Source organism: Musca vetustissima, unplaced genomic scaffold (genome assembly GCF_032173495.1).
Source record: "Musca vetustissima isolate MV318-11 ecotype Yass unplaced genomic scaffold, APGP_CSIRO_Mvet_v1 utg959, whole genome shotgun sequence".
Taxonomy (NCBI): Eukaryota; Metazoa; Arthropoda; class Insecta; order Diptera; family Muscidae; genus Musca; species Musca vetustissima.
This window is the reverse complement of record NW_026874037.1, coordinates 121516-147838: the sequence shown is the minus strand read 5'-3', so window position 1 is coordinate 147838 and position 26323 is coordinate 121516. Positions and strand designations below refer to the sequence as shown.

General features: G+C 34.5%; 1 protein-coding gene across 1 annotated transcript in view; it reads right to left on the bottom strand.

The window, feature by feature from the left end:
- The window catches only part of LOC133330135 (bumetanide-sensitive sodium-(potassium)-chloride cotransporter-like), a gene marked incomplete at its 3' end in the record, with an annotated part of 34248 nt that extends 9304 nt beyond the window's left edge, over positions 1–24944 (bottom strand). Inside the window, exons 1-2 of the mRNA XM_061538611.1 lie at positions 24676–24944; positions 9164–9260 (exon numbers count right to left, since the gene is read on the bottom strand). Of these exons, the coding sequence (XP_061394595.1) occupies positions 9164–9260; positions 24676–24944 (366 nt within the window). The remainder of the gene's footprint in view (positions 1–9163; positions 9261–24675) is intronic.
- Between the last annotated feature and the right edge of the window lie 1379 nt (positions 24945–26323).

Here is a 26323-nt window from a genome sequence, read left to right as displayed (position 1 = left end):
CTAAGACGATCTAGCCATGTCAGTCCGTCCGTCTGTTGTAATCACGCTAACTTTTGAAGGAATTGAGATAGGGTGCTAAAATTTTGCATAGGTTTGTCTTTTGTTTGCAGGCAGGTTAAGTTCGAAGATGGGATATATTGGTCCACGATTAGGTATAGCTCCCATATAACAATACCCCCAATTTTTTTTGGAGTTCTTGAGCGCGTTTTTCAACCGAATACGCTGAAATTTGGTACATTTGGTTTTTATTGGGAAGTAAATGTATGCACAAACAATTATAAATATAGGTCCACTTTTTTTGTAGCCCCCTAATAACGGTACCTCCTAATTTTCAGTATTTTGGGGGTTTTTATCGTATTTTTCCACCGAATTGGCTGTAATTTAGTATTTTGAGTTCTTAGTAGATACCAAATCTCTCCACAATAAATTATAAAAATATGTAAATTTTTTCGGATATCCCCCATATAAGGGTACCCCCCAATTTTCAGTATTTTGGGGTTCTTGAGCGCGCTTTTCAACCGAATTCGCTGAAATTTGGTACATTGGGTTCTTATTGAGTACCAAATATCTCTACTAAAAATTATAAATATCGGCCCACTTTTTCTGGTAGCCCCCATATAAGGGCACCCCAAATTTTCGGTATTTTGAGGTTCTTGATCGCGCGATTTTCAACCGAATTTGCTGCAATTTGGTACATTGGGTTCTTATTGGGTACCAAATATATCTATTAAAAATTATAAATATCGGTCCACTTTTTCATTTCAAATACCTGTCAGTATACCTGTGGTGTAGGGTATCCAAAGTTCGACCCGGCCGAACTTAAAGCTTTTTCTCTTGTTTTGGCTATAAAGCCACATTCGACAGCCCTATCCGTTCAGAGGTGCTGCGTTCGGCATTCCTGCAAAATCAATACGGCTATGCAGAATAACTTTAACTGGTACAAGGTCAGCAGTTAAAGTCGGAGTGGACCTCTCGGAGCCCTTCAATAACGAACGAGGATTCAGATAAGGTGACAGTTGAGTCGTGTAACTTGTTTAACATCCTGCTGGAAAAGGTCATACGAAATGCAAATGTGAAATGGCACCCTGTACCATATGCTGTATCAAACAACACATGCAACTCGCCTACGCCGATGACATCGACATAATGGGTCGAACATTGCGAGCGGTAACAGCCACCTTTGAACAAATTGAAAAGGAGTCAGCCAAAGTGGATCTGGCAGTAAACGGCGATAAGACCAAGCTGATGGTATCAACGGGCAAGATGTTCAGTAGGCTCGGACCAATTGTGGTACTTGAGAACTACAGCTTCGAGGTAGTCAAAAACTTTATATACCTTGGTACCGCCATAAATAAAACGAATGACATGAGTTTTGAAATTCTGAGAAGGGTTGTGATGGCCAACCGATGCTACTATGGTCTAAGTAAGCAGTTTAGAAATAAGGTCACATCTCTTCAGATAAAATTCACACTCTACAAGACGCTGATATTACTCATGCTGTTGTATGGATCTGAAGCAGGGGTACTTGCGCAAGCAGATGAGACAGTTCTTGGAGTGTATGAGAGAAAAATTCTCCGAAAGATCTATGGGTCGATCTGCGTTGATGGTGAATATCGCCGCCGAATGAACCATGAAGTTGTACCACCTATTCTCTGACATTCGTCATAGTCAGACGTATCGAGCTGCAGCGACTACATTGACAAGGTCATGTTGTGAGAATGGATGAGGATGCCCCTAGCTCAAAAGGCATATAAAAGCGAACCATCTGAGGGTTCAAGCAGAATGGGAAGGCCACGAATCCGATGGAAATATCAAGTGGAAGACAAAATCTCGGAAACTGGTCTTTCGAATTGGACAAGACCGACGCGCTTGGAAATCCTTTTTAAGGTCGTCATATGGAATAACCGTTCTGTCATAAGTCAGCTAAGTAAAATTTGACTTTCACATTAACAATATTAAGAGGACTTCAGGATTGGCATGTTAGTTGGCTTCTTTTATTGTAAAAGATTAAAGGATAACGGCGTCAAAAATCCAGTTTGACTCTAATATTCCTTTATAAATTGGCATTTCACATAAAGCGAAAGGCCAGGCCTGTGGGTCGATTCACTATCAAAATTAAACAATTCTCAAATCGATAAAATATTATAACGACAAAATAAACAATATTTTAATTCTATAACAGTTTTGTATTGTATGTATGTTGTATTCAAAATGTTCAAAATTAAAAGCTTTTTGAAAGTTTATCGACAATTTGTCTACATTTTTACAGAATAACATGTTCGTTACTGCAAACGATTTTATGTTTAGAAAAAATTGTCGATTGTCGGATCGTTATAAGTTACTGAATCGATCTACTGATTCCTCGTATGGGAAACACATACGACCTTTATATGTCGAATTAGTTTTTTTTAAGGGTTTATTCTCTTGCGAATCAATTCCCTTTATGTATTCGGAAGCGTATTACAAATGTTATACTAATGCCTACTATAATGTGTGGCATTGAAATATGCTGCGGAACAATTTGCGCAAAAAAATCCGAATGTATCTTCAACAAAATTTCAAAATCTTTAGTTTAGAAAACTATTTGTAAAACGTCCACAAAATAACCGTTTTCCATCATTGTATTTCATTTTCGATTCTCAAATAGGTGTTAATTTTTCTTAATAAATCGCGCATTAGTTTTCAAAAGTGGACTAGCAACTGTCTGTCTATATAGGCAGAAACAGTAATGAGTAATTTTTGTAAAGCAGAATTTTTATACAAGTGCTACCAATCAATTAGCAAAGATTGTTGTTTTTCGTTTTAAATATATTTAAATTATTTTTATTTTCTTGTTTTTGTTGTTGTCTGGTTTTGGAAGTGCCAGACGTAAATGAATTAGTATCTGTGTCATAAAATATTAAAAATTAACACTTTTATTGATTCGAATTAAGCACGTTGTTGAGAAGTGTTCGAAGGAATTTTGTAGATTTTTCGCCATGGCTACTTTTAGAATTTTTGTAGAAGATTCGTTGGTAAATTTTTTACTTAAAATAATATACATAGGTATATTTTTGTAAAATAAATTAAAAATTATAATTAATAAGTAATAAGGAGCAAGATCAGTGACAAAGCCTGTCAATTAGGTAAATCATAAGTATTCATTTTTGAGTATTTCTTGTCCATGTGTATTTTTGTGTGATCATAAATAAAGACCATAAATTTGCCCAACCCCAAATCTATTTTCAAAGTTCAATGTATGTCCTAGAAATGCATTTGTAGTTTTATGTATTAATATTAAGGTTTAGATCTAAGAAGATATTATGAATAAAGTGAGTTTCCCTCGAGTTGAGAAGTTTTGGAACGAAATAGTTTTTATCATTTCTAGCATTTTCCTTTCACAGTTTTTCGAGATATTATCACTCTGGCCATTTTTCTAATTAGCACCACTTATTGTCCCACTTTGGAATATTTCAGCCAATGTCTAAAAAATCTAATTAGTAATCACCGTGGGCTAATTTTCCCGATACATTTGTATTGCATTCAAGAATTAATTATTTTGTAAAATTTATCATTTGCATGGATTTAATTACGAAAATATTACTACTCGCCGTTTAACAATAGTGTCTAGCACATGTCGTTTTTTTTTTTACAATCCGTCCACACCGAATTACATTAATTATGATATAGATCTGCATTAGGGTTTCGAACAAAACGTACATGTCTACACGTGAAAATTTGTATCACGAATTTATGTCATGATTAACAAAAAATGACGTAGGATTTGAAAATGAAAGATGACTTGCGGTCTAATTTGTAAACGTATCCTTCAATACGATTGGATTGATTTCGTCAGCAGTTCACATTTTGGGGGGTAGTAATGAAATTTGAGCTTGCAATGACCTTATTAACAGATCTCGATTCTAGCTTTCTTACAAGATCTATTAATAAGGTTAACCAGCAATCGTAAGTCAGCTGTTTTTTCTCAAGTCCCCCTGGATGGCCTTATTTATAACATCAATGAAAAACGGGATTAAGGGTCTAGGTTCGCCATACAGAAATTTTAAGTAGAGATTGCGGTGAGTTGCACTACTTTGATGTAAATAAGAATATCGACGTAGCAGTAGGTGAAAGTTGTCATGATATGATATATTTCCTAATATTTCCTATGATATGAGAATTTGCGAAAGCCAACCTGGCTAGGGATACGTAGTCGTGTACAGAAGTCGACTTTTAGAATTTTCGATTCTGACATCTGACCAAAAAGTCGATTTTTGCCTTTGACTAAAAAGTCGATTCTTCGATCTTTCGACTTTGTCAAACCTATTCAAAATCGATTTTCGACTTTCAACGACTTTATTAAAAATTTGTTTTTTATATGAATGTTTATATTTTTTATATGAACACATAGTACAATTATAAAAGGTAACAGCAAATCCCAGTTGAGTTGGTTCCAACGTAATACTAGTGTCAATATGAATTTGACAAATTAGTTTTTTTAAAAATCACCCAACAGGAAAATTGGGAACGCATACAATTTGAAATTATTTTTTATTATATGTGCTCCAGTATTCAATTTACTCAATCTGCCTGCTGGGAAAGTTAGAGGAAGCAAATCTTTCTTCATGGAATAACTCGCAATTCCCTGCATTTTCATATGTGTTACACATATAAGTGGTAATGGCTCAATTATAAAAAAGATGTGGAAGCGATAGAAATATAAATTTGATAGATTTTCATTCATGTTTTTCAAATTTTATTTTGAGGATTCGAAAATATTTCATTTTCAAAATAAATATAATTTGTTTGCTTGTTTACATTTTTCCGTGAAGTATAACTGACATTAGTATAACTTACAACAACAAATTTCCTTGTGGTTGTTGTATCGTTTGTTGTACAACAACAACACTTGCTGTTACCTTCTATTATTATACCATGATATGAACAGATAAAATAGTTCAAGGTCTATATATTGGGTCATCCAGTAAAATAACCATAACCATAATAACCTCTGACAAAGGCATCGATATAATTTTCAATTTGTTAAAAAATTCTGAAATCAATAATTTATTAAGATAAATCAGGACTGTGTTTAAATTTTAATGGGAATTTTCTTCGAAGAAATTTGCGCTACAACAACAATTTTTGACAGAAAACATAGATACAGGGTTGTGTAATTCCTGAAATTCGCCTTCTGGATGATGATATTTAGGCCATGATAAAGTTCTGAAATGTGAAGAAAATTTGAAAGTCCATCACGAAAAGTCGACTTTGAGATTTCCTCAAAAATCAAAAATCGACTTGGACTTTTTGACTTTTCAAAACAAAAAGTCGATTAGTCGAAATTCGATTTACTTTACCTAAACCATGGCATAATTAAAGAAGGTAGTCTCAATGGAGAATTTGATCATGGCAACCCTTATTATTTGGAACTCATCCATCAATTTTTTAGTAATATAAAAAATAAATTCCATAAAATTTAATGTACGACGATTGGCATATTTTAAATAATTTACACAAAATATATTTTCCAAAGCTGAACATTGATCTCAAGATTTAACCATGGTTGTTACATCTTATATTTTTAAGTTTTAGAGGCAGGGAACTTCAAAATATGTATAAATATCAATTATTTATAAATGATATGCCTACAATTCGAAGGAAGATATTGGCTAATTTTTGAAAAACAAATTGGAAACATATGACTGCATGAGACTACCTTTATAATTATGCCATGTTCCTAAACCTAGGTAGTAGTCCATATAGCAAAGCTGATGTCTCGATTAAGTGTCAAAGTGGGTAATTTATAGTTGAATTCGATGTGTAGTGTTGCCAACCATGTGGAATATTATAAGGAAAAATTTGACAGAAGGTCGAGACCATGGTCTATAAATAAGGTCACCAAGGGAGACCAGCTGATTATCGATACCTCTCAAGTTTGCTGTCAAAATGCATTATTGTGAATTGACTTCCATTATGAAAACGTAAACAAATCCGAAATTTTTGACATTAGACTTGAGAAAAACAGCTGTTTTCCGATTTCGATTGCTATCTTGGTGACCTTATTAATAGATCTTGGTCGAGACAATAACAAAGGTTTTTGTATTGATACATCACCTTATTATTGCATCATGGCAAGATCTATTAATATTGTCACCCAGCTAGCGAAAGTCAGCTGTTTTTTTTTTCTTCTCAAGACTAATGTCAAAAAATTGAACTTTGTTTACCTTTTTATAATGCAAGACAATTCACAATAAAGGATTTTGACAGCAAACTTGAGAGGCAGCTGGTCTCCCTGGATGGCCTTATTTATAGGACTTGGCATTCCCATTCATTTCGGGAAATAAATGCATGACTTTCTCCTAGGATCTGAGCAGTAAAATTCTTGTGAGACCCTTCATTCTTGAATCTTGTCTATTAGGATTGCTGAACGTCAAATACTTCCTCTCTAATTCTATTAACAAATGTTGGTTTAATTTTCTATTACGACTTTCCAAAGTATTTCTCTTTGTGCAAAGCCATTGCTTTATAGGAAATCAGAATTTCCATTACCAAACAAAATAAAATTTCAATTACGTCTTGTTGAAAAAAAAAAATATATATCTACCTCTAAATCCCCAACCTTTCGAAATTACATGCAATTCAATAATATTACCAATTCAAAACATTTTGTAATTGACTGATAAACCCCAAAACGATGAAGTGCTAAAGAGAACTCATCGAGACAGTATTCAGGAAATATTTCATTTGAAAGAGTTATATATTTACATTCGATTTACACATTGGTCGGACGGTAATACTTAACATAAATGTGAAGTGTTGTTGTTGCTGCTGATTTTTTTTAATTACGTTAATAATATTATCAGAAAAAAAAACTGGGTTCTTGAGAAAGAAAGGAAAAAATGACACACTTCTCGGTGTGTGAAGTACTTTGCGATTAAATGGGACATGTAGACAAGAACCCACAATATTGGTAATGTGGTTATCGGGAAATTTGTAACGTTTGGAAAAAATCTTAGAAAAAAATATATGTAGAAGAAAAAAACTAACTTTGATAGAAAATTGAAAATAATTGACAGCTTGTCATTCATTTATAATTTTGTTAATACAATTATATTTGATATCTTCTTATAATAGACGCCACTTAAGTGGACATTTAAGTATGAAAAATATTCCGTAATATTTTGAAAAAAAAAAGTAATAATAAGTTATCAATTTTGAGTTTTTTTTTTCATTAGAGAATGTAAATGCGATTTCCCTGTGGGACATTTTCGTATAACTTGAGGTCCGTGCACACTACTTAATTTACGTCATGACCGATATCGTGTGTACGTACATATTTTAAATGGCGCTTAAGTTTTCGCTTAATGACTCAAAAATTGGTTTGTTTGAGGGATCAAAATATACGTGGTCTTCGCAGAAAAAGATTTCATAACCTGACAAGGCCCATGGGGTCTATACAGTAGACCACGGATATAAGAACATCAAAAAAAAAATCGAGAAATTTGTTCTTATAAGCGGTTTTTTTATATGAATGTATTTTATATAATAAACCGCATTCTTATATAGGTGTAAACTTTTCTTATGTCCGTGTTTTTCTTATATAAGATGTTCTTATATCCGTGGTCTACTGTATATAATTTCGAAGATCTATTGATAAGCCGAAATCGAACTCTAAACATGGGCTATTTAGTAGAGTTCCTAGAAAAAAAAAACACTTGAGATGAAAAAACTGCAACCAACTTTAGACTGCTGTCATTTCTAAGCCACTCGTCCGACAGCTGTCAAAAATTATTCCAGTGACAGCTCATTATATTGTTTACAAGCGTACAAAAGCATTTTATTCGTGATGGAATTCAAGCGTCGTAGTGCGAATTCTTTATATTTGGCTGGCAAACCACAAGTGGCTGCCGTTTGAGCACTCCAGCACTTAAATGTAAATAAACCTTTAGTGTCTCGTAGCATCGCTCGTTACCGTGATACTGGTAGCGTAGTCCGACGTCAAGGAAGGGGACGGAAGAAAACAGCAACATCAGCAGAAAAGGTTCGAAAAGTAAAGAAACGACCTTATAGAAATCCGCGTTGCAGTGGCTGAAAAATGGCTCGTGAGCTGAACATATCGCATTATTCCATTCGGCAAATATTGAAAAATGAGCTCGGGGTAAAGCCATTGAAATTCCAAAAGGTGCAAGAACTTACACGGCAACAGAAAGAAAATTGAATCAAAAGGCTTGACTCAAAAAGGCGAAAGTGGTGAACGGCCGAATTTGGTTTTCTCCGGTGAGAAAACATTCGTTGCCCAGCAGTTTGTAAACAAATCAGTTTGCAAACGATTATTTTGATCGTATTTACTTGCCATAGAGGTCAGCTAAAAATGTGCACCTTTGGTTGGCCACCAAAACAGCCGATGGTCGCTCTGAGCTCGTAATTATCGACCGTAGCATCAGAATAAATGCCGCAAAAATATTCTGGAGGGTGTATTAAAGCCTTGGGCATGCAAACATTTTGGCCGCAGATCCTGGACATTCCAACAGGACTCTGCACATCGCACTCAGCACGCGGATTGGTATCCAGAGATTTTCCTCGCTTCATTTGCGGCGCACAATCTCCGGATACCAATCCGTTGGACTATTGTGTCTGGAGTATTTTGGAAAGTAATTGTACGTTTACATTTAACCGGATTTCGTTAACCCAGTGGGTTCCAATTGTCAATTCCTTTGCATATATGTCAAATAAATCCTTATAAAGTAGGTTAACTCTTTAAAAAGTTCTAATATACAAGGAGTTTAAGGCTGGTACTAAAAAATAGCAAAGTGTCGACCACCTCTAGCAAACGCTTCATCGGGAATGGGCCAAAATACCGCAGAGCAACATTCGGGCAGTGTGTGACGGTTTCATTGGCCGTTCGAAGTCCATAATTCGTGCCAAAGGTGACCAATTCGAACAAAACTAAACTTACTCTAACATTTAATGTCATTTCCGACATTTTTTGCTTTCAATTAAATAAAATTAAAAAAAATGTAAAAATTATGGCGTTTGATTTTGTTTCAGTTTTTTTTGTCACACCCTGTAAGTGTACCTATGGTGGAGGGTATCAAAGGTTCTGCCCGTTCGAACTTAAAGCGTTTTTCACTTGTTTATTTTTCTTTTCTACAAGTTAAAAAAATTCCCCATCAATAATTACCTGTTCACCCGAAACTTCACATTGTAGCTGGCCAATGGAGGGTCTCTTCTTGTCACGTATGGTCATACGATAATTTTCCATGCGGGGTAAGGCATCTCTGGAAGAAAGAAGAAAATAAAAAGAACCCGAATTAAAAAGAAAATCCCACAATATATTTGTTTTTGCTTTAACCCATTCGGGCGCCACCTGTGTCCTTTCGAAAGAACATTAAAAATGACAATACAACTTTCAGAAAACAGCCGTTATCTCCACAAATTTTTATAAATGATTTAATATTTTGTGTTGAATCTTTTCCTATGATACACCTAACATCATGCTAAAACTAAATTTTATGCAAAAATCGATATTTTATTAATAAAATATTTAAGTATTGAAATTAAATTAAAATTTTTGAAGAACAAATGTCTTCTGACGTTATCTGGGTTAGTTCGAAAAAACCCCCCGTCATAAAAGAGGTGTGGAATTGATATCATATCTTATTGTTGTTCTCTCGCTACAGATTCACTTTTATTCGTCAGCCAGCCAGTCAGACAGACACTTCATTTAAATGATAATAACAAGAACAAGAAAATAACAACAACAAAACATATGTTTACAAAATGTTAAATATGCCGGATAGCAGCTATTGCCGAATGCAAAAGTGGAAGCAAATTTCGATTTTGTTTTTATTTTATTTTTGGTAGGTATTGAATAATAAATGTTAATAAGTTTTTGTTTTTGGCTGTGTGGTTTTTTTGTTTGTTTATAGCATCCGAACACCAATGCACAATAATGTGTTTATAATATCAATGATTTGTTCCTTGTTTTGTTTTTGTTCGAAGTTAGATGTTTGGTCGGTTGGACTGTTGTTCTCCGTATTCTTTTGTTATTCTTAGTAATTTTGTATCGGTTTGAACGGGTTCAAACAAGTTAAAACTGAAATGTCCATTCATACCGGCTAACCAGCCAGCCAACCAACCAACTGAAAACATTTAGTCATCAAACAATCCAAAGCAATCAGTCAAGAAGTTGAAAGAGAAGATAATTCATAGGTATTATGAAATTATTGTGATTCTGCTTTAAGGGGGCAGCGCACAGAAGGCCTAAAAATGAAGAAGACCTCAGGGTGAGGAACTTTGGAGCCATAAGAGAAGATAGAATGATTGGAAAAAAGTCTATCTATATAGAAGTTTTATATCTAAAGACAATCTGTAAAAGTTTAAGATCACAGGATTAATGAAAGCCGCATCGAAGTCGCCAGATCATTTTAGAATTGGTGCATTCCTCCTGATTGTTTGGGGAAACTACAGATAAACCTAAAGTCGAAGAAGAGACTTACGAGGAAAAGCTAGGCGAAACACTAAACCTCGATGGAAAGTACCGTGTTGTTGTCTTCAATAAGTTGTCTAATTGTAGGAAATCTGTGAAGAAAACTAGAAACGGATCGTTCATTTATTTCCATTAGTTAATTTTAGTTCAATCCTTCATCGGTACATATCAGTTAGTTAATTAGGCCAAATAACGGGAAGAACTAGATAAACGATTGGATCAAATGGAAAGCGATCAGCGAATGAACTGAACCTAGTACCGATCGTTTTGTTTGGGAAATAGTTCCATTGAACTAGTTCGTTGCGGAACGACCCAACTCTGGTGGTCATGTTTTTGCGATATACCAAGTGATAATTCGACAATGCCAGTTGAAATGACTTCCTGGATGTCGTTGCTAAATCGTCGTTTCAGATGTGTCCAGGGGATGGTTCCTGAATCACAATATAAGGATTGGGATGCGTGGGCAGGTGACATACTGCGGTATTTTGGCCCATTCCCGGCGAAGCGCTTGCTTGAGATGATCGAAACTTTGGTATTATTTTTGTGCCAACCTTGCTTTCCAAAATACTCCAGACACAATAGTTCAATGGATTGGTATCCGGAGCTTTTGGTGGAGATTGTTCGCTAAAAATGAAGCGAGTAACCTCATTTAGTAACCATTCTTGGGTGGCGCGTGCTGAGTGCGAGGGTGTTGAGTCCTGTTAGAATGCCCAAGGTCTGTGCCCAAAATTTTTGCGTGCCCAAGGCTTTTAATACACCCTTCACAATATTTATTCTGATGTCACGGTCGATTAATACGAGCGGAGAGCGACCATCGGCTGTTATGGCGGACCACACCACGCCGGCGAAAATGTATGCCGCAGACTCCTGATTTTCTGGTTGTGTTTAAACTCAAAGGCAGTAGCCATGATGCAATAATAAGTTGATGTATCAACACAAAAACCTTTGTTTTTGTCTCGATTATCTGTCAAATTTTTCCATATAATTTTACAAATGGTTGGCAACACTGCACATCGAATTCAAGTAGTAATTATCCACTTTGACAGTTAATGAAGACATCAGCTGCGTTAAATGGACTACCTACTCATTGTGCCATGGCAGTAGCAATAAAATTAAAATAAGATCCAGTTCATGGCACTATAAATAGGTAGTCCATTTAGCACAGCTGATGACTCGATTGACTGTCAAAGTGCGTAATTTGCACTTGAATTCGATGTGCAATGTTGCCAACCATGTGAAATATTATAAGGAAAATTTGACAGATGGTCGAGGCAAAAACAATGGTTTTTGTTTTGATACATCACCTTATTATTGCATCATGATCCAATTCTAGTAAAGGCAACTGGAGATTAGGGATAAGTAAATCGACATTCGAATTATCTTTTGGTGTTGAATGTTCCAAAAGTCGAAGTCGACTTTTCGTCTTCGATTTTCTTCATAAATATTTGATTTATTATCACAAACTCCAAATTTCCCGAACACAATTGATCGAGGTATGGTCAGCATATAAAATTCCAATGGAGTTATTATCAATAAATTGTCCTATATAAATGCATTGACAAAATTTATCCTTGTTGCAGACAAATGCCGTAGTGTACCCCATGCCTTATTCATCCACTTTGAAAATCTAAATTACGATTAGTTAATTATTATTTTTTTTTTGTTAATAAAACATTTTGTGTTTACAACAAACATTAAAATGTTAATTATATAGAATACTTTTACTTTTTGTTGTAGTTGTTTTTATTGTTCTACAAATGCTTACAATTGTATAATAATAAACAAATTAATATATTTATATATGTAGGTATATAAATATATATATCATGTGTGTAGAATTTAATGTAGCTCTGGCTATTATACAGAGAATTGTTGAGATATAACATTTGTTAGTGGCATGTAAATGGAATGTTTTCGGCAAAATAATTAGTTCCTTCGTATTCTGATATATATATATATATACATACATATATATTCATGTTTTGGTTTTCAATATTAGGTAAAGGCCTTGACACAGCGATTAGATTATCGACACCTTGTCGAAATGAAATCAATCAATTATTTTGTTTGGGGGAAATTGAATATTTTCTTTATAAGTGTAAATAATGGACTAGAAGAAATAGTGGATTTTAATTATTTAAAAATCGGGATTTCTTAGTGAAAATTGTGAAATTCGAATTGGATTTTTTCTTTGTCACTTATATATATATTAGAGATTCACGAGGCTTGTGATAAAGCAAAGTAATCAAAGACCGCAAATAATTTCTATTTGTCACCCGATGAAAATAACACAAAATGCGGTTAGGTTTTTATTTTAGGTAAATTGAACAGTATTTCTTGCATATTATTTTTAAAGACAATCACACACAAGTTTTTGTGGCAAATTGTATTTTTGCGGATTCTTATTACATTTTGTGGCAATAGCATCATGAATGAAATTATATATAAATTGTCGAAAAGGAGCGTATATTTAGAGATCCGCCTTTTCTATTTTTATACAGACGATCTGCTCTTGTCAGCTATAGTTTATTTTAAAGTCTATCAATTTCATGGTTTTAAAATTATGAGACTGGACTTTGACATTTGTCAAACTTAGTTGATAAACGAATTTTTTCGGATTACTCGAATATGTGAAACCATTATAAAGAAAGTGGATGACATCAATGACATGGTATACCACTTTCCAATTTTTGTCAAGAACTCCAGAATGTATGATTTTGCATAAGAGGAAATATACTATGAAGTCGATGAGAAATGTTTAGAATTTGGTCCACAGATCAAATTCTATTATTAGAACAAATAGTTTATTGATTGGTTACAGGCCGAACTATTCAGATCCAGGGGGCTAATGCTGAGAGTCGATAGCGAAATAATTGCCTACAGTTATTGAAGAAATTAAATTCAACGGAGCAATTTAAACAAGTATACCACCAAAAATAAAACTGGCAACAGCTTTGTCTCTTCTGGCATCTGGGGGCTTCCAACGCAATGTTGGACATGATTTTATTATTGTTATCGCCTCATAGCATACAAAATTCCGATACACTTTAAGCGATATCGTCTGTCAGAATACCAAAAGTACGAAATTTCGATCGTACGTCCATAATTCCGAACGGTATAGACTCTCAGCATCAGCCCCCTGGTAAGGAGCATGCACCAGCTGATTAGTACAATTGGGCTAGAGGAATGCATTCTCAATGATTGGAACCTCAGCATTCTGTGTCCCGTGCACAAAAAAGGAGACAAGACGATATGTGCCAACTATAGAGGAATAAGTCTCCTTCCCATCGCATATAAAGTGCTATCCAGTGTGCTGTGTGAACGATTGAAGCCAATGGTCAATGACATCATCGGACCATACCAATGCGGCTTCAGACCTGGCAAATCCACCATTGACCAGATTTACACTTTGCGCCAAATCCTGGAAAAAAGCCACGAAAAACACATCGACACATACCACCTATTTGTCGACTATAAAGCCGCCTTCGACAGCCCTATCCGTTCAGAGGTTTTTAAAGCCATGTCTGCCTTTAACTGGCACAAGATCAGCAGTTAAAGTCTGAAAGGACCTCTGAGCCCTTCAATACTGAACGAGGATTTAGACAAGATGACAGTTTGTCGTGTGACCTTTGTAATATCCTACTGGAAAAGGTCACACGAAAGGCAAATGTGAACAGAAATGGCACTATGTACACCAAACAACACATGTAACTCGCCTGCGCCGATGACATCGACATAATGGGTCGAACATTGAGAGAGGTAACAGCCACCTTTAAACAAATTCAGAAAGAGTCTGCCAAAGTGGGTCTTGCAGTGAACGGCGAGAGAACCAAGCTGGAGGTATCAACGCGTAAGACGTCCAGTAGACTTGAGAACTACATCTTCGAGGCAGTCAAAGATTTTATATAACTTGTACCGCCATAAATAAAACTAATAACATCAGTTTTGAAATTCGGAGAAGGATTGTAAGGATGAGTAAGCAACTCAATAGCAAAGCCACCTCCCGCCAGACCACTCACACTCTACAAGTCGCTGATATTACCCGTGCTGCTGTATGGATCTGAAGCATGCGTGGAGTGTTTGACAGAAAAATCCTCCGAAAGATTTATAGGCCGATCTGCGTTGACATCAAATGAACCATGACCTAGACCTATTGAGCTGCAGCGACTACGTTGGCTAAGTCATGTTGTGAGAATGGATGCCAAAAGGCATATAAAAGCGAACCAGGTGATGGTTCACGAAGGAGAGGAAGGCCACGAATAAGATGGAAAGATCAAGTGGAAGACAACATTGCCGAATATGAAGAACGGCCTAGTAACACCGTGTTTTTCATTTATTTATCTGGTCTGGTACAAAAAACAAACAATTTTTTTTCAATGTCATTGACAAGAACTTTGATTTCAAATTCATTAAACATTTTTTTTGATATGATTTATATTACCAAGCGGTAATACAAAGCAATTTTTTATAGTTTATCTATTTTTTTTGAAAACACACCCATTCTGAATTTTTGTTTTTCATAAAATTGGAAAAATAAGATAAACTTTAATTTCCAACGTTGTGCCTTGCCCATCCTCGCATTATGGAACCTACCTCAATTTCGATTATTTCATATTAATTTTATCGCGCCCCGTAAAGATATCTTAGTGGACAAGAAAATAAATATTTATTACTCAGGCTACGTCATCGTCAGATGGAATTTGCTTTTTGTCATATAATTTTTTTTATATATGACTTCTCAAGACATTATCTTGATAAACACTAGCTGGCTGTTGCTAATAAATTCAATGTTCAATTAACATTACAATTTAATTGTAATCGTCAAATAAAGAAATTAAATTTAGATTAATTTGTTGCTAATAGCTTACTAAGTAATAATAATAATTCGAATTATTGTTATTATGCTTTAGTTGATTTGATTTTTTATAATCAATTGGGAGCGTTTTGTTTGAAAACAAGAAAAAATAATTTGCGATAACCCACTGATTTTTTGGTTGATAAAGAAGAAAAATAAAATTTAGGTAGGGTTTTGTTTTGGGTTAGTGATAATTTAAATTAATTGTTATATAGATAAAATCGAATAAACAATTTATGTTGATTGGCTTCGATTCTAAAAGGACATGTAATAAAATGTGCAAAGTTATTATTCAGCATCTCCATTAAATAACATATCTTCAGAAAACTCAATATCTGCGCCCTATTTAAAGTAATATAATCCTCAAATAAAGCAATTGTCCTGATTTCTTATGTATGTTTTTGGTGATCATAAATAAATACCATAAATGTGTCCTAATCCAAATCTATTTACAAAGTTCATTGTATGTACTTGAAATGCATGTGCAGTTTTATGTATTAATATTAAGGTTTAGAGTTATGAAGATCGTATGAATAAAGTGAGCTCCCCTCGAACTACGGAGCATCGTGGTTCAATTTTGTTCATAGCTTCGTAATGAGTATAGGAGTCGGCCCATCACCGAGCTTGAAATGGATCTTCAAAATACCTACAAAGAGAAAAATTAATAGTCACAAGAGACTATTAATTTTTCTGTAGGTATTTTAAAGATCCATTTAATGAACGAATACGAACGAACATCATCAGAATTAAAATAACATATCTTTAGAAAACTCAATATCTGCGTCCATATACAGGCTGCGATCTATATATTTTAAGTAATATAATCTCCATATATGGCAATTGTAGCGATTTCCAACGTATTCTTTTGGTGATCATAAATAAATACCATAAATGTGTCCTAATCCAAATCTATTTACACGTTCAGTGTATGTACTTGAAATGCATGTGTAGTTTTATGTATTAATATTAAGGTTAAGATTTAAGAAAATCATATGAAGTGAGATCCCCTCGAACTACGGAGCATCGTGGTTTCATTTTTACATAGCTTCTCCCGTCGCATTTCGTGACGAGCATAGGAGCCGACCCCTCATCGAGGTTGAAATACCTCTTGAGACTTTAACTATTTCTCTTTTTCCCGAAATGAAGTGTAGAGCTGCAAGAGATAATTTTTTAATTTGTTATTCGGAGAACGTAGTTAGTCGATAAAAGATGGAAAATGAAAGGGTCTTTTGAATTTTATAAGGTGTATAAGATCCAAAATTTTTAAAGAAGTCTTAATGGAGTGTATTTCGCAAAAAATGTGAATTTGTTGGAGTGTTGGGAGCAAAGCTGGAAGATACAATAACTTTATAATTTATTATTCGGAAAACGTGCTTATTCTGCAAATTATAGGAACTATATGAAGAAAAGAGGTTATTAGAAGAGCAGGAAATTTATTTCTTACTATGAGAGCAATTTATTTAGAATAAACAAACCTACAGAAACGCGCAGTGACACAAAAATCTGTAATGGATAATTTTTCGAAACCAATGGATTTTGGTCAAAAGAGTAATATTACTGAAGAAGAATCGGAAGGAACCAGTTACGAAAACGAAATTTCTCTAGTAAAGCAGGAAAATCTGTACAGGAAAATGATGGAGAAACTCCATGGGAGATGTCTAATACGACCTCCTCGATCCTCGTTGTCAAGTACTGTGTTGTCTTCAAAAAGTTGTCTAATTGTAGAGAATCTGTGGAGAAAATTATTCCAGAAGAAACTAAGGTCGGAGAAGACATTTCTAATAGGTAAACAAGGAGACACTATAATCCTCGTCAAGTACTGTGTTATCTTCAAAACGTTGTCTAATTGTAGAAAGTCTGTGGAGAACTCCTGTACCGGTAAATTATTCTAAAAGAAACTAAGGACGGAGAAGAAATTTCTAAGATGAAAAACAAGGCGACTTCCTCGATCCTCGTTGTCAAGTACTGTGTTGTCTTCAAAAAGTTGTCTAATTGTAGAGAGTCTGTGGAGAACTCCTTCAGAGGAAAATTATTCCAGAAGAAACTAGGTCGAAGATATTTCTAATACGGAAAACAAGGAGACACTATAATCCTCGTCAAGTACTGTGTTTTCTTCAAAAAGTTGTCTAATTCTAGAAAGTCTGTGTAGAACTGCTGTACCGGTAAATTATTGTAGAAGAAACTGAGGACGAAGAAGAAATTTCTAATATGAAAAAACAAGGCGACCTCCTCGATCCTTGTTGTCAAGTACTGTGTTGTCTTCAAAAAGTTGTCTAATTGTAGAAAGTCTGTGGAGAACTCCAGGAAAATTATTCCAGAAGAAACTAAGGTCGAAGAAGAGATTTCTAATGCGGAAAAACAAGCCGACACCTAGATCCTCGCTGTAAAGTACTGTGTTGTCTTCAAAAAATTGTCTAATTGTAGAAAGTCTGTGGAGAAAACTAGAAGCGGGCAAATGCCTATGATAAAGACATTAGTTGTTAATGAGATGGACAATTGTATAAAAAGGGAAGCGGCAAAACTTGCATAGAATTCTGAAGCAGAAATATCCCGGGAGGAAAGAGCTGTACGAGGAAATCCAACTGATTTTGAAGAAAAGAAAAGACGAGAATTAAGTCCATATATATAAAAAGAAGAAAAACTTTGTTAGGTGGATAATAAAGGCAGCAGTAACGAAAATATTATGAAATTAAAATAAGATCCAATTCTAGTAAAGGCAAATGGAGATTAGGGATTTTTGTATTGAAAAGTCTAAAAATCGAAGTGGACTTTTGATCTTTGAAGAATACGCCAAATCGACTTGTTAAGATAGACTTTTGATTTTTCTTCACAAATACTGATTTATTATCACAAAACTGTTGCCATCAATTCAAATAAAAAAATCTAATTTTAAGGCGATAAAAGTCGTTTTAACGACAATTCATCAAATCCTCCACTTTGAGGGACCTAATTGAAAATGATTCACAACCTCTATATGTATTTTCTATTGAAAAAAATATCCCCCGGTTCACTGAAATTTGTTTTTTTTTCAAGGGAAATATATTTAGAAATATATTTGTTTTATTTGTAATGGTGTTTTTCCCCAACCTCAATTCTGAGCTCTGTAAGAATCGAACGATTTTTTGTTTTAATGATGAATAAATGGTGTTAATTAGGAATAATTAAAATGTGTTAAAACTGGTTAAAAAAAAAAATAAAAAACACTTGTTATTGTTTTTTTTGTGTGTCTGATCGTGTTTCTTCCTTAAACTGATTTAAACCAAATTTAAGGGGTTTTAATTAGTGGGAATTATGTTAATTTTATTTTTTTATTTAATTTCATATTAAACCTGCAAATCAGCTATACCATAATAGACAATGGAAGGAAAAATGGGCTAAGATGACACAAATATGTGAACGGAGGGGGTCGGAATAAAATAAGTTCTCTGTGGAAAAAATATATTGCAACCCAACAAAGATCGACCGACGTGGAACTTTTTTTAGTATTCAAAAGATATCATTATTAAAATTTTAAGATTTTTTTTATCTGCTGATACACATTCTGAGATCTTCCGAAACCTATATATAATTTTGGTTAAGACCTAAAGTAGGCACTGAATAACTGCAAGTTTGTAGTTGGATTTTGGGTTATGTTCACAAGGAAGATTTTGATATCGTTAGCCTTACTAATGGCTAAACATGTATGTATTGCTGGGATCTATCGAAATTGTATCCATTTTAGTTTTTTTTTCATAAATCGTATTCTTTTAACAATCCAGCTTATATATCGGTTATTTGTATTACCTATTTAAAAATCGTTTAAATGTGGAACGAAAAGTTGTATGCCTGCCAATACGCCGTTGATCAGTAACACTATCATTGGGATTGTCTTTACTCTTCGTATCAGGAGCATCCATTTTTTAAGGATGTATTTTTTTAAGTACACAATTTTCACAATTAGAGAGTGTTTTTAATTTTTTTCTTTTAATCCTTATTTGAAAATTATCCGTTTTTCTCTTGCTTCTGAACGTTTGAAAAGGCCGTTAACGTCTAACTGTACCTTATTGCATGCGGATGGCTTTTAAACGTTTATGAGGTTATTCAAATTAAGAATAAATAATCCAACTGCCACATTTTTTTTAATCTGAAAATAGTCCTAACCACAAAAAGTATTAACTTTCGCTCAAAAATCAGCTCTTTCGCTCTCTTCATCTACGACACGCTTATACCGATTGCAATGCTGAATCACCATTGCAGTTATATTCAGTATTTGAGAAATATTTCCATTTCAAGATCTGAGGGCATGTGCTCCACTATGCTTAAAATTAAAACGTTAGGCGCATGGCAGCAATACAAAGGAGGAGTGATATCCAAGAGAAAAAAGTGATATTTCAAGGGAAACGAAATTTCAATCTCATTGGAATATTCGTATCTAGGATTGATATACACGCCCAAACTTTCCCATAGGAAACAAATACAAGAATGAAACAAACTGGCAAAAAATAGCATAAATACCAAAATCAAACGTATCCCTAAGAGCAAAATGGAAGGTGTTTTTAACTGCATGCAGATCTGTCCAATCAGGGATCCCATATATGTGATTCGATGAAATCGATAAACTAACATTAGAGAAATCACAAGTATGCATTTTCGGGTATTTATTGTCATTGTCTATTTTTGTGTGATCATAAATAAATACCATAAATGTATCCTAACCCAAATCTATTTACAAAGTTCAATGTATGTCCTTGAAATGCATTTGTAGTTTTATGTATTAATATTAAGATGTTTTTAGCTGTATGCAGATCTGCCTAATCATATGGATCACAAATATGGGTTTTTCCGATGAAATAGATAAACTAACAAACTTATTTTTAAGAAAGTTTTAAAACTGCCGAGATTTCTCACCACGTACAGTATAATGCTAGAAACAGGTGTTAAAAGTGGACAAATTTTTACTTTGAAATACCACTTAAATTATATATCCCGAAATTTTCACGAGTATAATGATAGGCTTCCAAAAATACAGGCGAAGAAAGTAATGTCACAGGAGATATACTGGAATGTTAATCTAAATAATCGAACACAAAATATAATATGTTGAACTTCTCACCAAATCTCTCAAAAATGCGATGGAGACAAAATATGCAGCTTCTACTACAAAATATGCGTACGGATATAATGAATGCAGCACTCGAAAAAGCAAATAACTCTCAGCGATTCTACCACAAATTGGAACCCACTCTTGGCGGAAATTTCTTCATGGAGTATGTAACACAGGATGATATTATGTGGATAATGAAAGCTAGAAGTGATATGTTAGCTCTAAACTCAAATAGATACCGAATAGAAGTAATACACAAGAAAACGAAAACATAAATCATTTTCTATGTCGCTGCCAAGCACTAAAAGAATTTCGCCAGAGATTTATTTCCAAAACCAGTAAGGAAAGTAGTAAAGTCGGACGGGGCCGACTATATGATACCCTTCACCACTTTGGGTATATTCAACAGATGAACTTTAACAAACGTGGAATTTTTGAAGGATCAGTAAAATGAAATTAGACCCATAAACATATCCTTCTGCAATCGATACTAAATTGTTCATTTGGTGAGATATAGAAACTATATCTAAATCTGAACCGATTTCATGAAACTTAACACACATCATTCTAGACCTAATTCATTACGCTACGCTAAATTTGGTGCAAACCGAAAGATATTAAGGGACTTTGTTACACCATTTACATTAAATTAGACGAAAATATATATGGGAGCTATATCTAAATCTGAACCGATTTTCACGAAACATGACAGACATTGTTCTAGGCTCAATTCAGTACGTTATACCAAATTTCGTGCAAATCGAAGGATATATAGCGACTTTGGTGCACCATTTACATGAAATCGGACGAAACTATATATGGGAGCTGTATATAAATCAGGACCGATTTTCATGAAACTAGGCAGACATCATTCTAGGCTCTATTAAGTACGTTATAACAAATTCCGTGCAAATCGAAGGATATATAAGGATTTTGGTGCACCATTTTCATGATATCGGACGAAACTATATATGGGAGCTTTATCTAAATCTTGACCTATTTTCACGAAACTTGGCAGACATCATTCTAGACTCAATTCAGTACGTTATGCCAAATTTCGTGCAAATCGCAAGATATATGTGGTGCACCATTTACATGAAATCGAACGAAACTATATATGGGAGCTATATCTAAATCTGGACCGATTTCCACGAAACAAGGCAGACATCACTCTAGACTCAATTAAGTACGTTATGCCAAATTTCGTGCAAATCGAAAGATATATAGCGACTTTGGTGCACCATTTACATGAAATCGGACGAAATTATATGTGGGAGCTATATAATTTTCTGGGCCGATTTTCATGAAACTTGGCAGACATCACTCTAGGCTCAATTCAGCACGTTATGCCAAATTTCGTGCAAATCGAAAGATATATAGGGACTTTGGGGCACCATTTACATGAAATCGGACGAAACTATATATGGGAGCTATATCTAAATCTGGACCGATTTTCACGAAACTTGGCAGACATCACTCTAGGCTTAATTCAATACGTTGTGCCAAATTTCGTGCAAATCGAAAGATATATAAAGACTTTGGGGCACCATTTACAAGAAATCGGACGAAACTATATATGGGAGCTATATCTAAATCTGGACCGATTTTCACGAAACTTGGCAGACATCACTCTAGGCTCTATTCAGTACGTTATGCCAAATTTCGTGCAAATCGAAAGATATATAGGGAGTTTGGGGCACCATTTACATGAAATCGGACGAAACTATATATGGGAGCTATATCTAAATCTGGACCGATTTTCACGAAACTTGGCAGACATCATTCTAGACCTAAATGATTAGGCTGTACCAAATTTCGTGCAAATCGAAAGATATATAGGGACCGTTTACATTAAATCGGTTAAATATATATATGGGAGCTATATCTAAATCTGAACCGATTTTTCCCAATTTCAATAGGGTTCGTCCTTGGGCCGAATAAGTGACCTGTGCCAAATTTCATCCAATTCGGATCATAAATGCGACCTGTACTTTGTTTACAATTTAACATGGACAGACAGACGGACAGACGGACAGACGGACGGACGGACGGACGGACATGCATAAATCGACTTAGAAAGTGATTCTATGCATATTCTCAAAAGGAACCATGTGTCTATCTCGTTTACTTTTGCCTGTTACAAACATATGCACAAAGACATAATACCCTGTACCACAGTGTGGTGAAGGGTATAAAAACTGACGAATCTGAACTAATAGATATTTTCAATGGACTGGTAATCAGGTGGAAAATGTTTGTCAATTATCAAGAATATACTACTACAATACAATATCTCAGATTAAATTTAACCGAACTGCTGTGTCGCGTTGGGGAAATCATAAGCATGTATTTTAGAGTATTTCTTGTCCATGTGTATTTTTGTGTGATCATAAATAAAGACCATAAATGTGTCCTAACCAAAATCTATTGACAAAGTTCAATGTATGTCCTTGAAATGCATTTGTAGTTTTATGTATTAATATTAAGGTTTAGAGTTAAGAAGATCTTATGAATAAAGTGAGTTTTCCTTAAACCACGGTACAAAGGAACATCGTGGTTTCATTTGTTCATAGTTTCTCCCGTCGCACTTCGTGCTGAGTTTAGGAATCGACTCATAACTGAGGTTGAAATACTTCTTGACTAAATATTTCCAATCAAAACCAACTGTATTTTCCACAGTAGAGGCTATCAATAGACATTTTGGATTTTGAGAGGATAAAAAAATCTCAAGGCAGAATATTTTCAAAATTTGTCCACTCAGAAGTAGAGGATTAGCAATTTTAGTTTTTTTATACCCTACACAACTATGTTGTTAGGGTATTATAGCTTTGTGCAGCCCAAAGAGTTTGTAAAGCCGCGAAATATTTAACATTTAAGTATACCGATCGTCATATCTCGACTAGCTGAGTCGATCTAGACATGTGTGTCCGTCCGTCCATTATAATTTGTAAACACGATACAGGCCACAGTTATGGACCATTCTTCACAATATTTTGCATGTAGGATGGGTTCTGTCCAATGAAGACCCCTTTTTTTGGTAAAGATCGGTTAATATTTGGGGTTGAAATGGACCAAATACTTAATTTTTGTCGGGTTTTTGGTTGCTCCAAAGGCCGCAACTATGGCCCAAACATTGCGAATTTTTACATGGAGAAGGGCAAAAGAATATGCATGCTTGTTTTTGATAAAGATCGGTCAATATTTAGCGGGTCAAATGGACCCTGACTTTTGTGTGAAAAATGACAAAATTTGTATTCTATAGCGTATATATTTATCCCGAGAAGTTGATAGCATATCAAAGAGGAGTGTTGTCCTTTAAATTGATACCAATTATATTGTCGTATGTACTCGGATGTGGGAGTTACACTTAAATATTTACAGGTGATTACGTATTCAGATATTATTTAATGAACCATTACCACACTATAGGGCGGAAATATAGGGCTGATCGCTTTGAAATGTTCCATGAGGTTCCAGTTATGGTCAAGAACAACGTCTATAATTTTCGGTGATGATCAAATAATAATTTTGGAATGAAGTGGATCGAAAACTTATTTTTTTGTGTTTTTTTCGATGTGATCTATAGGCTACAATTATAAGCCGAACATCACAACACAACCCACGATGAAGGGAATATGAACAAGTAATTAGAAGGGCTGTACCTAATATTGGTAATATTCGGAAAAAATGTCAGTGTAAGAAAGAGGTGCTGTTGATCTCTAATCGGGCACGAGGGTGTAACTATCACGAAATATTACCCAGGCTCGGAATAAAGATACGCAGAATGATAGAGTTCTGTGGTAGTTGTGTAGGGTATCGTATGGTCGGCCCCGTCCGACTATACTGCTCCGCTCATTGGTTTTTTAATTGCTGATCATTTTTTCTTCAATTCTTTCATAAAAACACCTCCTCGTCTATAAGAATCCCTTCCCCCACTTGCCACAAAATAATCCTTTTATATTTACAGAAAATATATTTCAATTCTTTTTTTGCTGTTTTTTACATTTTTAAATTTTATTTTTATAAAATAATTTTTTATATTATTTTTTTTTTATATTTTGCCTAATTTTATATTTGGTTATTTTTTTAAGTTTTTCTTGCCTGAAAAACTCCCTTTAATTCGTTAAAAAAAACACCTCCTCGCCTATAAGGATCTCTCTATAAAACATGATTCTGGCGATTAATACTCTCTTCTAATGACTGCCTTCCTTAGTAGTACAGCTTCCACAAAATATTCTATTGGATTAAAAAAAATCGTTTACTCACTGTGTCAACTGGGCCAAACTGAATTTACGATCATCTTGTGATTTCGATCGCAAAAAACTACCAAAACCACGAAAGGATAGGCGGGAACTTTTACGCGGTGCATTATTCTGTTGATAATGACCACCATGGGCTGGTGGAGGTCCTGAACCGTTGGCCGTATTTACAGCATTGTCAGCATTTTCACTAATTGTGGTAATATTGGTGGATTCAAAACCACCATTATCCACACCACCACCATTCACTTTGGAAACATGAAAACGATCGGTCATTTTGAGATTCTTGTCAATGTCAAGAAAATCTCAAAATATTATTATTTTTTTTTTTTAAATTGGAAATAATTTTTTTAATTTATTTTTTGTTAAAATAAATTTTCCAATTTTTGCATTTTTTCACAAATAATAAAATTAAACCTTTTTTCTTGAATGTTTTTTTATGTCACATTAGTTTTATTTCGGTTTTATAGTCCTTCTTCGAATATCCGTTTCCGTTAAATGGTCTATGAACGCGTATGATTTATACGAACACCGTTGATCGCTCATCCGTCGTGGCGAAAATAAGTTAACGGTTTAACTGCAAAATGATTGATGTTGCTGGCTTTTATCGTTTTATTTTGGCTTATTACAAAATGATACAGATAATAAAAACACACTCAGGCAAGCACACACATACATGCACACTAATGCTTGCCTGCCTGACTGCACAGGGCAAATTTGTTTGCAATATGGTTTATATCGGCTCTCCTGTCTCAAGTGGCCAGAGAACCTAACACACTCTCAGCAAAAACAATCCTCTGTGTGTATGTTGTTGTTGTTGTTTTCAAATACCGTAATTTGTGTAGTGGCAATGAAGAAGAGACAGAGTTAATGAAAGCCGTTTATCAAATGGCTCTCCTCTCTCTCTCCATCTCTCATACGGGATTTGTGCTCTAATCAAATTAACGGAAGAATACACACTTAACTGGGCAACAACAAGAACAACAACCAAATGCAAAAACTATAATAAAGAGTACCAAACTTAACATGTTTTTGTTGTTGTTAATAGGGTTGTTGTTTTTGTTGTCGTTGTCTTTGAGATTCTGTCACAACGAATTAATACCTTTTTATTATTATTGTTGTTATTTTTATTGTCTCCAACAGCCAATCAAAACAAATGATTTTTTTTTGTTTTGGCAAAGTAAAGACGATTATAAATTTTTTGACATTAGTACATTTTTTGTTCGGGGAACTTCGTGAAAACATGGAGTTGAGTGACGAAAACTCATCGATCATCATCATTATTATCATTTCAGAGTGTGTGTATCTCCTTTGTTATTGTTATTATGCCATCGATTATGAAGTTGGTTAGGTGCATGGTGGATTTCGATGATTTCGATAACAGCTTTGTTTTTTGTAGCCAATTTTTAAGAGGGTGTTCCTGTCTGAATGGGTTTTACGTCTTTTCAATATTTTTGAGTTTTTTTTTATCACCACGCCGCCAATTTCATGTAAACAAAATAGGTGTAATTGTGTTATAAACTATAAGTGACCCATCCAAATCGATACCCAATAGGTTTTGAAGATAAGTCCGGAAAAACAATTTTATTGAAATGTCAACACTTAAATAAGTGAGGGGTGGGGTGGGGTGGGATACACGAGTTTAGTCTGTGTGT